The 14,148-nt window shown below is 42.1% G+C and overlaps 4 protein-coding genes across 5 annotated transcripts; 2 read left to right on the top strand and 2 right to left on the bottom strand.

Moving 5' to 3' along the window:
* Window positions 1-7: 7 nt before the first annotated feature.
* LOC108116550 lies at window positions 8-1,204 on the top strand. The gene is made up of 3 exons (XM_017228488.2): window positions 8-807; window positions 864-974; window positions 1,048-1,204. Exons 1-3 carry the CDS (start codon window positions 8-10, stop codon window positions 1,181-1,183), a joined length of 1,047 nt encoding a protein of 348 aa, XP_017083977.2. The 3' UTR covers window positions 1,184-1,204.
* LOC108116549 lies at window positions 1,189-3,346 on the bottom strand. Its single transcript, XM_017228487.2, is given in 5 exon segments — window positions 1,189-1,473; window positions 1,721-2,035; window positions 2,131-2,174; window positions 2,176-2,627; window positions 2,870-3,346. Coding segments are annotated over 5 exon segments (1,380 nt in total). The 5' UTR covers window positions 3,186-3,346; the 3' UTR covers window positions 1,189-1,220.
* A 538-nt stretch (window positions 3,347-3,884) lies between these two features.
* On the bottom strand, window positions 3,885-6,147 carry LOC108116559. Of its 2 annotated transcripts, none has more exons than XM_017228498.2 (4): window positions 6,028-6,147; window positions 4,551-5,498; window positions 4,252-4,440; window positions 3,885-4,188 (listed from the first exon to the last, which is right to left on the bottom strand). In XM_017228498.2, the coding sequence occupies exons 2-4, from the start codon at window positions 5,381-5,383 to the stop codon at window positions 3,918-3,920; spliced, it is 1,293 nt and encodes a 430-aa protein (XP_017083987.2). In that variant the 5' UTR covers window positions 5,384-5,498; window positions 6,028-6,147; the 3' UTR covers window positions 3,885-3,917. The 2 variants fall into 2 exon arrangements, with proteins under 2 accessions (XP_017083987.2, XP_017083988.2); XM_017228499.2 differs by having other exon boundaries at window positions 4,551-5,444.
* Window positions 6,148-7,346: 1,199 nt separating this feature from the next.
* Window positions 7,347-8,229, top strand: LOC108116527. Its single transcript, XM_017228465.2, has 4 exons — window positions 7,347-7,548; window positions 7,608-7,846; window positions 7,902-8,012; window positions 8,088-8,229. The coding sequence occupies exons 1-4, from the start codon at window positions 7,384-7,386 to the stop codon at window positions 8,227-8,229; spliced, it is 657 nt and encodes a 218-aa protein (XP_017083954.2). The 5' UTR covers window positions 7,347-7,383.
* The last annotated feature ends 5,919 nt before the right edge of the window (window positions 8,230-14,148 follow it).

The raw sequence follows: 14,148 nt of genomic DNA, 5'->3' as shown, positions 1-14,148 counted from the left end.
GGCAGTAATGCGTATCGATCTGTTGATCCTCTACAGCTTTGCTCTGCTCCACTTGACTTTAGCCCAAGTGGACTCGAATCACACGGCGTTGAATCATGTGGTGGAGAGGGTTTTTTCACGTCGGAAACGCTTTGTATTATTTCCACCAGGATCAAATCTGAAGTTTACTGGGCAGTTAAGTAAAGGTCTTATCTCAGCTTATCCCAAAGGGGTGGCCATGAATATAGAGCAGGCGTGCTATTATCCTGTGCCCTCGAAACGCGAGGATGTCTATCCAAAGCGATATCGACAAAGAACAACGACTACGGAGAAGCCTAAGACCACTACAGAACCTACCTATGTTTGGATACCAGGAACCAACTGGAGATTTAAGGCCACGCCTCTGAAAAAACCAAAGCCTCTCAAACTTCACCAACGCATTGATGTGAGACCCCCAAAACCATCGTATGCAGAACCTGCCAAGTGGTCTCATTGGTCAAAATATGGTAACCGATACGAAAACTGGTCTCCAGCAAATCACAACTATGAGAAATACAGCCAACCTGGTAAATGGAGCAAGTGGACCACGCAGTCGCCCAAGTGGTCAAAGCGCTGGTATAGATCTGCAGATGGAGAATACTATGATCCCGAGGTGGAACCCTATGAAGATCTAAGGTCGCTGCCTATAGATGATCCCTATGATCCTGATATGACACCCAGTAAAATAGCTCACTATCCGGAACTAGCACATGTCATGGATATGCGCCACTACAATGGTCATCGAGATCGCAGACAGCTTTTCGAGCACTTTGATGGTTTTAGTAAGCTGTGAGGAATAGTTTGATGTACAAACTACGGTTTTATAAGCATTGCACTTTTTACAGTTTGGGAATCGATGCCAAGGCCTGTGTTTTGAGAGCCATTTGTGATAGTAAGCGGCTACTTCTGCCTCGTGGATACTCCATGATTCATGATATTGTGAGACTCGTCTTTACGTAAGTAAAAATCGTAGAAATAGTTCGATATTTTAAAAAGCCAATAATTGGCACTGATATATCCCCATATTAGATTACCCACCGCATCCGGCATAGAGGATGACTATTCACGGATCATGCAAATGGATGCGGAGGATTGTGACCGTCAGTTTAGGGACTCTTGTAAGCTGAACCTACTGGCCTTTCTAATGGGCGGCAAGTGGAATTGAATAAAACAAACTTCAAGAGGACTTGGGGAATGGGTTTTTATTGTATGAACTGGGCCTGCCACATGGACTGTTTGCACTCCGGGTAGAGGGAGGCACAGTCCTGCTTGGAAGCGTGTGCCTTGTCATAGTGGGTGTCGCGATAGGCAACCGGTTCGTTGTCCAGGGCTTCCGGAATTGTGAACACCGCACGCATCAGTTCGCCTACAAAAGTACCAGGCTCCTCCTCCTCAGATTTCTGTCCCGTTTCGCAGAGAGTACGCAATACGCAATGGTGGCCATGGTGACCTCGCCTGTGGAAAGAGCAAATCGTTTAGTATGCTAATTAACGAGATAAATACTCTTAAAGAAAAATCCCTAATTAGATTATCTTACGTTGTTATTCAGAAAAACGAACTAACTAAAAGGCGACTTAATCAAATCAAGATGTTTTGTGTAACTTTACTTAAGGACATAATTAAAACAGTTTTAGTTTTAGCCCTTAACAAGATAACAATCCATTTCCTTTCGAGTTCAATGACTTTCCCATACTGTACTTACTTATCCAGATATTTCTCGACTCTCTCGTACAACGACTGTCTACTTCTACGGTGATGCTTGATCTGAAGTTGCTCCAGGCGACTTATTTTGTCCTCGTGCTCGGTGGCCACTCCGCTGCGTCGCTGACGTTTATGCGGATTGGCTGCATCCGGAATGCTACGCTTTCCAAACACCGGATATATGCGATGGTGACGAGGAGCCGGTCGCCGAGTGGGTCGATTGGTGGTGGTGGTAGTGGTGCTGCTGTCCTGTCGCCTTTGCGCTGGTGGCGGTGCTGACTGCTGACTCTTGTATCCGTAGTAGCGATCTTTAATTCTAAAATAGGAATTTAATATTTTACACAAAAAGGGAATATTTACATATATATTAACAAAAAGAAAATAATTGTTCTCCTCAAGAATAGACCTTACCTGGAGTTGAGAGCCCAGTAAGGATATCGTGATTTGTGGGCGGAGTGTAGAGGGCCTCGTCCACCTACTAAACGGATTGTTGGAACTGACCCCCGGATGGTTATAGTAGTAGTGGTTATCCTTTCGTCTTCCACCCTTCGGACGGGAGTAATAACTGTCCGCATATTGATGCGACGGATGCATTGGAAAACGGAAAACAGGAGACGAGCTGTAGTAGGAGTTGCTGCCACTCGAAGAGCCGTAACTCGACAAGTTGATGTAGTTGGGCTTGTAGTCTGGGGGCTTGGTCGTCGTGGGTTCTGAGGCATCATCCACATAGGTTATGTTCGACACGGTGTCGTTGCGACTGATGTCTATGGTTCCGTCCTCTAACTTGGTCAGCAAATCGTCCAACTCCTCGCTGGGCGGCTTGCTGGGCAACTCCCAGGCCAAAGCCACCGTAATGCCCAGAATCAAGTAGTTTGTATGGTCCACCACTCCCACAATCTCATCGTACACTAAACGGATGAAGAGAAGGTAATTGAGGCATGTGATTTGCATGGTTTATGACAGTGGCGTAGTGACGGGGCCCTTTAAAAGGGTAAGTTTAATATTTAAGCAAATTGAGTTTTTAAATTTAAAAGTTTAAATGTTGATTAATACTATTTAAGCTTACAAAGTTTGGTGACTAGGACCCCTTTTAAGCGTCCCTCAAAGTACCATCCAACTTCACTGTACTGTCTTGTGACAGAGAACTTACCCATCTGAAAGGAGCTGCCCTCCGGAAATACCAAATAGCGTCGTTTCCGGGACAACAGCTCCTGCGACTGACTGTTCTGGACGGATGAGGACTGAGATTCATTCAGCCGCATCTCGATGAGCTGCTCCAGGCTGCTGTCCGCATTGTTTATGTTCAGTGATGGGCTGCCCGTTGCCAACTGGATGGATTCCCCGGCCTTCAAAGCGTTTGCTAAGTTGGCCACGAGGAGAAACATCAGGATTTTCAGCCAACAATTACCTATTGGGGAATTTTCCTTTTTGCTGGCAATGTAGCTCCACTTTTTCCTAGTCGACATTTTCCCAACTTGCGGTCGAAGCGTTGTCCATACGGCAACTGTCAGCCAAGTATCGCGATGTTGGCCCAAACAGAAACAGAAGCGTTCTGCAACTTGGCCGTTAATTGTAAGTGGAGCCCTCCGCTTCCCTCCGGCCCGCTGACTAGCTGGCCAGAAAGTTTCCAGTTTGAGTTTCAGCTCCGTTCGTTAAATTTCTTTTGCTCTTCTTTTGTCTTTCATTAGTTTTCACACTTTTCGTCTTTTGTGTTTTGGCAAGTAGTTTGTCTTCCATAGAGCTTCTTTCGCCTTTTGCCATTGCTCTGTGAGCTCATTGGTCTATTTAAAGGTTCAAATTACTTTTTCACGCTCCCAACTTGTTCGCCCTTCTTTTGGTTTATTCTTTCCATCTAGAAACTAGCACACTTCCATCTTCCAACTCCTCCGATAGTGCTGGGGAGTTGGAGTTGAAGTAATGTGATCACTAGTCTCAGTTTTTCCGGGGATAAACTTAAATGCTCGAGGAATGCTTTTAGCTGCAAGTGAAGAAACTTCCAAATGACTTTTGTACAATCTTTCATAGGGTTGGGGTTAGTTTTGATGGAAGTTATATGTTTTAAAATTATCACCGTTGAAAATGTATGCTAATAGTATTTATTTTTAGTAAAAATGAACTAACGACCCATTAATCATAAGCTTTAATTATAATAAAACTCATTTGAATATATTTTCCTAAAATTTATTGCCCTTTGCTGTTTAATCTAACCAAAATGTGTGATTGCAATCACTGTAGAGTTGTCGACAGTTGCCCTGTTGTCGGTGGGCCTCGAGATAATGAGGGGAAATCATTAGCTCCAATTCCCCTGGTTCGTTCACGTCATCGCTGTTGGGTAATTGGAAAATGGCCGACAGTAGTTCCATTATAAAGCTTTGTGGCCTGCCCGTATTTGTCCCCTCAAAAGCCTTATGCCTTTGGCCAGATTCGCAGAGAGCTCGGAGCACACAGGAGGTGCCATTTAGTCGCCGCCTGGGGGTTTTCCAGATTTACTGTACCATTGAGGAAATACATTAGCTTAAGTGATAAACTTACGACTTATATAGACGTTCGATTTTCCCAAAGAGAATCTGTCTTGAGCTGAGATGCTGTTGCAGGTGCAGTCGCTCGAAGTGGGGATCCTGCTCCAGGCTTCTTCGCCTCCTGCGCCTAGCAAAAACAGGATATATGTGGTGCTTGGGCGGTGCTCGCAGGACTTGACGGGGTCGTTGGCTATAGCCATAGCTTATGATTATAAGAAATAAGATTTAAATTAGTTTTCAGGGAAGTTAAAAAGCATATTTTCCTATTAATATATATAAATTTAAAGTTTTTCGTACTGCATCTACACTTACTCCCACTTTGCAGGACCCCACATATGCTGCTTTTGGCGCCAGTTCTGCTCAACACGCTGTCCATTCCGTGTCCACCAGTTGTCTGCTCCCGCTCCAGAACTACCCAGGCCCCCTTGCTGCCACTTTGGGAACGACTGTCGCGCATGCCAATTAGCAGACATCGCTGCCTGGCGCTGCTGTCCATTTGCATTTGCATCCGCATTCGAATTTGCATATGGGTAAGCGGCCGGGATGCGTTGGATATTCGTGTAGTACGAGTTGGAGTCCTGCTCATTGGCCGCATATGCCGGTGGATTCGCTGGCCGTGCGTGGACAGCCTGCCAATTAGCCGTGGCTGGGACTCGATTGTCCAGATGCTGGGTCTGGCTCTGAGGCTGGGTGGCCTGTTCCGGTTCTGGATCGGGAACGCTATCATTCCGCCGGACGGTGCCGATGGTGCCGTCGTTGATGCGAGTAAGCACGTTTTCAATCAGCTCGCTGGGCGGCTTACTGGGCAGCTCCCAGGCCACGGAACAGGTGATGCCCAGGATGGCGTAGTTTGTGTAGTCTACGATGGGTATGATGATGTCGAACACTAGTTGGAAGGAGGAACCCTCCGGGAAGGAGAGGTAGCGTTTCTGGCGGTGGAGACGCATCATTGCATCTCTTCCAGATTCAAGTGGCGCCGGAGGAGGAGGAGTAGGCGACGGCGGCATAGTGACCATTGAGTGGGAGCCATTGGAGTGACCATTACCGCCTGGCGGACCGTAATTTTGGATCAGGCAAAGAGGTAGGAGCAATATAAGCAGAGTGCCAGCTCCAGCGCATCCAATTACTTTGATTGTTTTTACCATTTTTCCTTAATGGAAGCCAGCGAAAGTCACTTGGTCAACACTGAACAGCCAAGAAGGAGTTCTGATATGGGTTTTGCAAAATTGAAGAACAGTCAGGAATGTATTTTAATGAGAACTAAATGTAAAAACAACAAAGAGATTTAAAATTTTGGTTTGAATTACAGAGATTTTTTCATTAGGAAGTAAACTTGCAAATTGATTTGGATATATATTAACATTTTAAGTTGGATTTATAGAGTTAGTTTGATGGCACTTCTGGGTATCATTCACAAATTGAATATATTTTTTGAGTCATTCAGCAAAGGAGTTCACATTTTTTGTTCATAAGTGTAATTGAGCAATCGAACATTCCGATTGCTCCGTGCCTGGGCACTCACATCGCAAAAAAGCAGCGACGAAATTTGCATAATTTCACTTTAGCTGTGACGCTTCCATTTGCTGGCACTGCCAATCATGCGTTAAATTAATGCAATTTTCGACAACATTCGAAGCGAAAGAGATGGTCACTCCGCTCCTCTACGGTTCAGTCCAGTCCAGTCCAGTTTGGTTCGTTTGGATCGGGATTTACAATTAAAACACTGCCATTTTCGAAATGCCAAACCTCCGGGCGGAATTGAGCGCGAATTTATGAAGCAGATAATTACCATTAGAAGCGAATTGGGTTCTCGATTGGGGACCAATTTCGGCCGGGTCTACACTTTTTTTATTTTACGATATGTTGATGCCATTAGCTGTCCGAAACGAACTGATACTGACGCGGTGCGGCATTCCGGCCATCGCATCGATTCCTCTAACAGTTCGGGCCGGCAAAGTTTAATTGTACAATTAGCACCCAATTGAGTGTCGTTAACTCGATTCTGTGTCATTCCAAGTGCTCTTAAAAAGGTGCTAAATAGTCGGATGCTTTGCACCGATCCCAATTTGTATCGCATATCCCAATTGCCTGCAGCTGAAAATACTAATTCAACGGCACTTTTTCACTTACCCAAACCATTAATTTTGTGGCAATTTCGCTACTTTGTCAAAGTGCCCGATAACAGATTGTTTAATTAGTATATTTGGATCGCGATTGGTGGTTGATTCGCGTCAGCAATAAATAATCTTTAATGCGATAAACCAGTGAAAAAAAAGGAGAACAGTAGCTCATGGTTAATGTGGAAAATATTTTAATCACTACTGCTTTCACAGGGATTAAGCGATTTCATACATTTGGTAATTCTCAGCTTGATTGAGTGCTGTTTAATTTTCAGATTAACTGCTTTCTTTTTTTCGGAAAATTTAAACGAACTCGATTTTAATTCATGACCGAATTATTAACTCTAGATTAGTTATATAAACATTATATTTAATATGGCTTAAATGGTTTCTGACTTTAAGTTTTACTCGTGTTGCTTAAACAATTCTTCTGTGAGAACATCAATAGGTGACACCAATCAACTTACAGCTGGTGGGCAGAACAATCGGAGGGCCACAAATATTGCTGCAAGTGATGATCTTCTGCTGGGTGAGGCACCCAAAATGTCAGTCAAAGAGCTTCGGGGATTTGGTACAAAACCAGGTGGTAACAGAGGACTCGCACTGCCGTAACAGGGACTGGACATCCGATGTTAGGACCCGCCGGAGGGGATTGAATTCTGGCCTACACACAATTCCCTTCCCTGTCCAGCGAGGAATTGATGAGGATTGGAGTTAGGGAAGAATTTGTGGATCGGAACCATGTGATTGCTCCTGAGTATGGGATGGGCCACTTAAAAGCTTCAGTAATGGAAAAGTATATAATCGTATAACAAACTTTCATTTAAATTAAACAAAATAATAGTTAGTAAAGGTATTTCCAATATAATCCAATTAAGGTTTTAGAAACTTTTCAAAGTTTTTCTCGGTGCAGCATGGTTTTCTGTAAACTTTGCGAATTGCCCGCCTGTCAATTTCTTGGGCAAACTAAGAACTGAGTTTCCCATTGCTGCCGCAAGTTGCACCGGCTGCAAAATTAGTTGACCATGCACTTCAGCAGCAAACAGTTGGACCTGAATCCTTCCGTCCTCCTGCTCCTTCTCTTTGTCCTTGTAGGAAGTGTTGCAGGAGATGGGAATGCTACAGCTGGCCCGATTCTTAGTCGCTCGAAACGCTTGGCCATTTTCGATGGACGGAACAGCATATTCAAGGTTGACCATCCATCGATCGAACTTTGGCATTCCGGACTCCTAATTGTTCTCCTTCCTAGTTTATCGCTGGCTTGGCGTTTCCCGTCAAACAGCAGGATGTGGTGCAGTCGCTTTGGGGATTCATCAACTACCAATCCCAATACACGCCATCGCCTGTCCCAATTTACTGGTGGAGTTTTTGGAACACTACGGCATTTGTGTCCACTGCCAGGGACTGGCGAAAAGATGTCCAGAGTCGGTTTATCCAGGACAAGACTCGAATTTGGCTGTACGATGTCGTGGAAATGGGCTTGGAAAGGTGGGTAGTTGACTCATCTGTCATCGGCTTTCGTTGAGTGGTACTCTCATTACAGTCTTGGAGATCGGAATGCAGTTGCCTGTCTGCTAAAGAGTATCTGTGAGGTATCTCAACGACCTTTTATGCACAACCACATTTTCGGTGAGATACTCAATGCAATGTTGGTGTAAGTAAGGGCCAAGGTCTTTAAAATACCCTTAAATTTTCTGTTTTAATGTGCAGAATTTTATCACTTTTACAGGCCATCTCTGGATAATGTTCCTGAAAAGTATCTGCATGCCAGGAATGCCGGAAAAGCTGGTGCCAATTGCTCGAAAACTTACAGTGGCTGCAGCAAAAAGCTTTGGAATAAACTCATTCAAATGGCAAAGATAATCATCTAAGTAAATGGCAAAAATAATACAAAAATATCTAGAAAAATTAGTTGAATGTTCAACATCATTTGTGGGATTTAAGTTTTAAAAATTTGTACATTTTATGTCTTTCCTGCACTTTATTTAATCGCTTATGCCCTTGACACCCATCAAAAGTTAAGCTACATTAATTTGAATTAGGTTTTGGAAATTTTGTGTTTGCTTTCCTGTGGATTTGTCTTTTCGATTCTCGCTGCTGGTATTTTTATTGTCTCGGTTTTTTAGTTTTTGTGGCGTGGCTGGTGCTCGTGTGAGATTTTTACTAATTTCCAACCAAGTTGAACTGTAAACAATGTCAGCAGAGAAACCAAATGAAAACAAATGCAGCTAGCAAAACACCAAGGGGGCAAGGACGTGGTACAGCGGGTCCTCGTGCTAACGAACACTAGTCGTCGTAGTCGTCGTCGTCGTGGTAGTCGTCGCAGCAGTGGCAAAAATTTTGCAGCATGCAAAACATTTGTCAAATGTAAATTAGCAAAGAAGTGCGGGGAAAGGTTTTGCCTCTGCTACTGCCACTGCTGTTGCTGCTGCTGCTGCGGTTTTTTCTTTTACTAGTGGCGTTGGCGTAGGGGGTAAGAAGGGGTGCGGCAGAAGAGGGGGCGGGAATCAGGAAGTAGACGGCTTAGGGGGCGGCGTTGAACGGGTGTTTGCCTGGTACAAATCGCATAAAATCACACTTAATGCCCGCAGGCAACATGCAGCATGTAAAAAGTGCAGCGAGGCGTGAATGTCGCTGGCACACAAACTTCTGCATGTGTACGGGACATACACTTACACGGACATGCACTGGGGTAAAAAAAGGAGTTAGAAAATGTCATTTAAGTAGTTTAAGCTGTACGTTCTCTAAGCTTAATTATCCCAAACTCTTATCATTTTTTCCAGTGCACTCACGCACATTCACATGCTCAAGCATTGGTGCAATGTTGCAGCTGAACGCAAATGCGGAAGCATTAACATGGTCACACCCTCCGCCTCCTCCTGTCTGCGTCTATTGTTCGCAATTATCATGGAGCCCAAAAGGCAATGCTTAATTTTTGTTATCCGAAACTTTTACTTTGCCCCGCTGCACACACACTCACTGCCAAAACCCAAAAATAATGATAAAAAAATATGCAAAAGTACAAGTCAAACTTTAATAAGCGCCATTTCTGGTATTCGTGTCGTCCTCGTTTGCTTTTGGTTAGCTGCTGGTCCACACGGCGTATGAGCAATTTGCATTTGTTTGCGCCACGTCCCTTCTTGCCCTTCGGGAGGGCCCAAACAAAGTTCTAGGCGAGATGCTCTCAAGTGAATTTTATCGCACCCAGATACCAAACAAAACAAGTTTGCATTTGTATGCGAGGTAGAGCCTTAAGCAAATTCAAGTTATAATTAAATTTTGGGAAATGCAAAGGGACAAATGACATCCGAAAAAGTGCCTCGAAGAAAGCCATGTCCTTGGTTTCTAAGTGGGGGTTAGGCGGTGAAATTAAAAAGAGCTAGCCTTTGTTTTGTTGACATACTAAGGTTGTTAGCCTTCAGGAAAGTTCTAAGAATATTCTGTTCTAAATCATGATCTGTGACTTAGCAGCTCTCGTTTCTCTGAAATTATTTCACACTTAAGTGCCAAGTCCAATGAACTTCTGCTACCACAATCTTAAGGGGGAAATGCTACAATTTCTTAACGAAATATGGGACAGTTGGCAAAAGTAATTAGCACCTTGAGTTAATCACTCAAAAGAAATTAGTAAAATGTGCGCTACACCTTTTATTTTTCGTTGCTGTTGTATATTTCCAACAACTTTTTTCGAGCTGTCTGACATTTTGTAGCTGTGTTTCAGTATTTTAATTATGTCAAATTTACCCAGCTTTACGTCGGTGTTTCGTCTGCCATTTCAGTTCAGCTCTTTTTTCTGTAATTTCCGCTACTGCTGCTGCTGCTGCTGTTTCTGTTGTTAGCTGGCAAATGTCAGCAGCCAATTAGGAAGAGTGAGCCAAAAGGATGTAGCGCTGCGTCTTCGTCATCGCGAGTCAGTCAATGTCACTCTGTCGCTGTCCACCGCCGTAGTTGCCCCACTCAAAGTCCCAAACTCCCAAGCCAGGAGGTGGAATTTTCCTGGGGTGGATTTTGGATGCCAATGCCACTTCAGCTTGGTGCCTGTCCACAACCCCAAACCCCTTTCCACAATGCCTTCTACTTGGCCTTGTCATCATTTGCATAAGAAATTTATCTCAATGAGTAGCTAATTGGGAAATTGTGACATGCCCGCTCCTCTGCTACTACCATCGCCCTTCCCGCCACAGTATCTTCGTCCCAGTTCCCCTAAGTCAACAAAAGGGCTGCGCAAATCCATGGCACGTTAGTTTTATTGCACTAATCCTTGAACTAATTTGGGGAGATGGCAGAGAGAGGGAATCGCTGATGCTGAGAGTCTTAGGATTTTAAAATTAAGTCTAGGCATATTGGTTTTTATAATGTGAGTCATGAGAATAGGAGTTAAGTGTTTGCTTTTATTCAGAAACTTTAAACTTTACTTTGAAGGTAAATTAAAAGATAGTTAGGTTCCTATCTGTTATATTTTAGTTACTTAAAAAAACATAAATCTTACTTTAAACTATAGCCACTAATCGCTTGCTCAGGATTGTGTAAAGTGCGGCAATCAGCGTTTGACTAACTAATTGCGTATACGCCATGCTCTCTGCCACTCTGCCATATCATAGACGGTTTAATTTAGACACACACCGACTCAGATGGGTACACGCACACAGGCACACACACAAACACACACACGAGATCCTGGCCACAAACTGAATTGGCTAACTGAGCTCATTAGCAGCCGCTGTCAGGGTCTATATTCCCTATCTGTAACCTCTTCGCAGGCCAGCGGGGTGTGCAGCCTATCGCCCTATCCAATTACATATTCGATAATGTGAGGCAAACCAAATGAAATTAATTGCACATTTTAATTGACAACGCATCAAATCAATTTGCATGCCAGTCACTCCACCTCTGTTCGATTAATGAATGAATGAGCGTGGAATACAGATGAATGGAATGGAAATGCAACCAGGATGGGGTTTTTGGCCCTTTTCGCATGCATAATGAGAGAGGGATCAGGATACGTAGCCAGATGTGCATTTCGTTGGTCCTTGACGGCCAATAAATTACCCGAGGTGTGCGCTAATCTCGTCCATATTGTGTTTGCGCCTCCCAATCACAGGGCATACCATCACTCGCTAAGGGAGGCCAAATACCTTGCCACACCTGTCTGGTCATATCAATTTTAGATGGCAATTGCCCCCGTTAAACTGTAAATTGCCTATTTTACTAAGTAATTAAAATGGCTTACTTGCTGACATCCATTTCGCAGTTCAAATATTTATTTCCGATTAGTGACATGTGAGTTTTTATTATTTTGAATTTTCGTAAACATTTAAATGCTTTTATCTTTTCCACAATTTATTGACATTTATTCATTTGGCAAGTGTTTCGATTCAGTATCGTAAATAGGTTAAAAATTTTATGGATACAAATAAATAATTGACAGATTAAGAGAACTAAATAAAAATCAAAAGTGCCAGCTACAAATTTTTATGCCTAACAATTAAAATTTCTTAATTTATTTATTGGCTTAAATGTACGCTATCAAAATGACATTATACTTTTAGTTTTTAATAAAAATGTATTTTATAAAAGTGAAAGTACCTTAATAAAGTCTGTTTTAAGAGTTCAATTAGTTAATGTCACTGTTTATATTACTTTTTATATAGCTACCTCATTAATTGTCACTTGGCAGGTGGAGAATGCACATTTCCAGGGTATTTTAAAATTAATTGTAATTGCGAAAAGCACACTTGCCACAAACTCGAAAAAATGAGAGCGAAAAGGAGAGAAATGCAAACATCACCAAATGAGAAAATTAAACTGCAACCAGCGGCGGCAACAAAGTGACATTTACGTTTGTTGTCAGCAAAAGTAACAAGTGAGAATTGCAGTTTGGGTTTAAGTGTAAGGAACTGAAAATTACCAGTAAAGCTTAAAATTCATGAGGAAGTTTTGTATTTTGTGAACTGAATACAAACTTTTAAGAATGTGTTTTCTAGATAGCTTATACTTATTTCTTATAGGTAGCCAATATTTTGTTATCATAACAAAAACTGAAGATACTCCTCCTTAATTTAAATACCCTTTTTCTTATTTTTAATTGCAAACAAGTGAAGGTAATGTGGAATGCAAGGCTATGGGTTAATGTAAGTAAAGTAAGGTCACTCGATGTGGGTTGAGCAAGGAGTTGACCTCTTAATGCAGCAACTCAACGCATGCTGAGATAATTAATACTTGATTAAGGCTGAGACGCAAGCTATATGTATTTCTCCTTCCTTTTTTTTTGGATATACCATAAGTAGAGCAAAGTTGTGACCCAATAAAGGTTAAAAGTTTTGCGGTCAATGTCCAAGTGGGAGCACTTCTCCGGCTCCAATTCCGTACTATTCCCCGACCTGTTCGTCCTGTTTCTTGTATCCTTGTGGCGAACTAGAGAGACTTGAGAGCTCCCGCAACTGCAATTTAATGCCCTTGTATGCGTGCATGTAATTTATGTTTTTCAACTTAATTAAAGTTAATTTTTAATGCCGCTGCGTTGGGCGACAGGTTTTCCTCGGGGGAGTGGGAGGTTGTAGTGGGTGGCGTGACAAGTGCATCAAAGGCTGCCGCAAACATTTTAACACCACTCGGCATTTTCGTGCGGGTGACATTAAACAGCTGGAACACTTTTGTCATGCAACGAGGTCAACAATGGCCAACAGGAGTCCTTGCTATTATTTCCCTCAGCCTGGTATCCTTTTTGGTGTTTTATTTTGTATATTTTTTTGTTTTTTTTTTCATTTCATGGCTGCTCATTTTCAGCTGTTTAATAAAAATGCCAATTAAATGCACGTCGCTGATTGCCACACGCACAATCAGCGGCTGCCGGAAAACAGAAACACTCGTCCAAAACCTGCAAATGGCACACAAGTTAATTATAAATTACAAATGGCAACAACATCGAATAAATATCATCAGCAGCCGCAAACACTTACTGTGAGTTTTTCACAAAATGTATAATTCATGTCTAGAAGATGGCATTGGTTATGAACAAACTTTAAGATTTTTAAAAGAGAATTTTAGTTAAACTTTCAGAAAAAACTAAGTAAGCAACTTTATACCTGGAAAATATATATTTGTTTGGTTTTATATATCAATCTAATCAAATGGACTGATAGATTTCCCCGCTCCATTCATTTTTAGATTTTAACTGCACGTTAAAAGAGGAAATGTAGTTCAATGTAGCTAGTTAATATAGTTCATTAATCGAAAGAGTATGTACAATAAGAACTCAAATGAAACCAAACCTCTCTTGCAGAAAGTGAGTTTTTAATTTGCATTATAAACCTGCTGAATTAACAATTCTATTAAGTTTAATTCTGTTATGAGGCGAACTTTAACAGGCCCTGGGCAAACTTCAATCACTTTGAAGTGCTATCATTACTATCAGTTTTATTATTTTAGGCAATCAGTCCGTCAGGCTTGTGTTTATATTTATATTTTGATGTCCAATTCAATCTCGGCTGTGTTTGTTTTTCATAGCTTAGAACAACATATCAGTGCTGGCATTTCATCGAGATAATTTTTAGAAGGAATTTCTATACTACATTAGGTATGACCAAACCTATTACAAAATGTGGTCGAAAAACCTTTGAAATTTTAACAGAAACTTAAAATAAGTAAAGCCATGCCTCGTTTAGCTCGTTTCCAGAATATCTGCACTCGAAGAATATCTGCATGAAAAGACGGATGATCTAACAAAAATGCGAAAATTGGTTTCTCCCATTTATCCCCTCAAGATTACATTATTATGTCCATGGCTCAGC

Source organism: Drosophila eugracilis, unplaced genomic scaffold, assembly GCF_018153835.1.
Source record: "Drosophila eugracilis isolate 14026-0451.02 unplaced genomic scaffold, ASM1815383v1 contig_75, whole genome shotgun sequence".
NCBI classification, from domain to species: domain Eukaryota; kingdom Metazoa; phylum Arthropoda; class Insecta; order Diptera; family Drosophilidae; genus Drosophila; species Drosophila eugracilis.
This window is presented reverse-complemented; position numbering and strand designations above follow the sequence as displayed.

Bases quoted from the DNA above. Each gene is read 5' to 3' on its own strand.
- LOC108116550 (XM_017228488.2), top strand. From the start codon at position 8: ATGCGTATCGATCTGTTGATCCTCTACAGCTTTGCTCTGCTCCACTTG. The intron at 808-863 runs GTGAGGAATAGT...CACTTTTTACAG, and splicing joins TTTGATGGTTTTAGTAAGCT to TTTGGGAATCGATGCCAAGG. The intron at 975-1,047 runs GTAAGTAAAAAT...TCCCCATATTAG, and splicing joins ATTGTGAGACTCGTCTTTAC to ATTACCCACCGCATCCGGCA.
- LOC108116559 (XM_017228498.2), bottom strand. From the start codon at position 5,383: ATGGTAAAAACAATCAAAGTAATTGGATGCGCTGGAGCTGGCACTCTG. The intron at 4,441-4,550 runs GTAAGTGTAGAT...TATAATCATAAG, and splicing joins TGGGGTCCTGCAAAGTGGGA to CTATGGCTATAGCCAACGAC. The intron at 4,189-4,251 runs GTAAGTTTATCA...GAAAACCCCCAG, and splicing joins ATCGAACGTCTATATAAGTC to GCGGCGACTAAATGGCACCT.
- LOC108116527 (XM_017228465.2), top strand. From the start codon at position 7,384: ATGCACTTCAGCAGCAAACAGTTGGACCTGAATCCTTCCGTCCTCCTG. The intron at 7,847-7,901 runs GTGGGTAGTTGA...CTCTCATTACAG, and splicing joins GTGGAAATGGGCTTGGAAAG to TCTTGGAGATCGGAATGCAG. The intron at 8,013-8,087 runs GTAAGTAAGGGC...TCACTTTTACAG, and splicing joins ATACTCAATGCAATGTTGGT to GCCATCTCTGGATAATGTTC.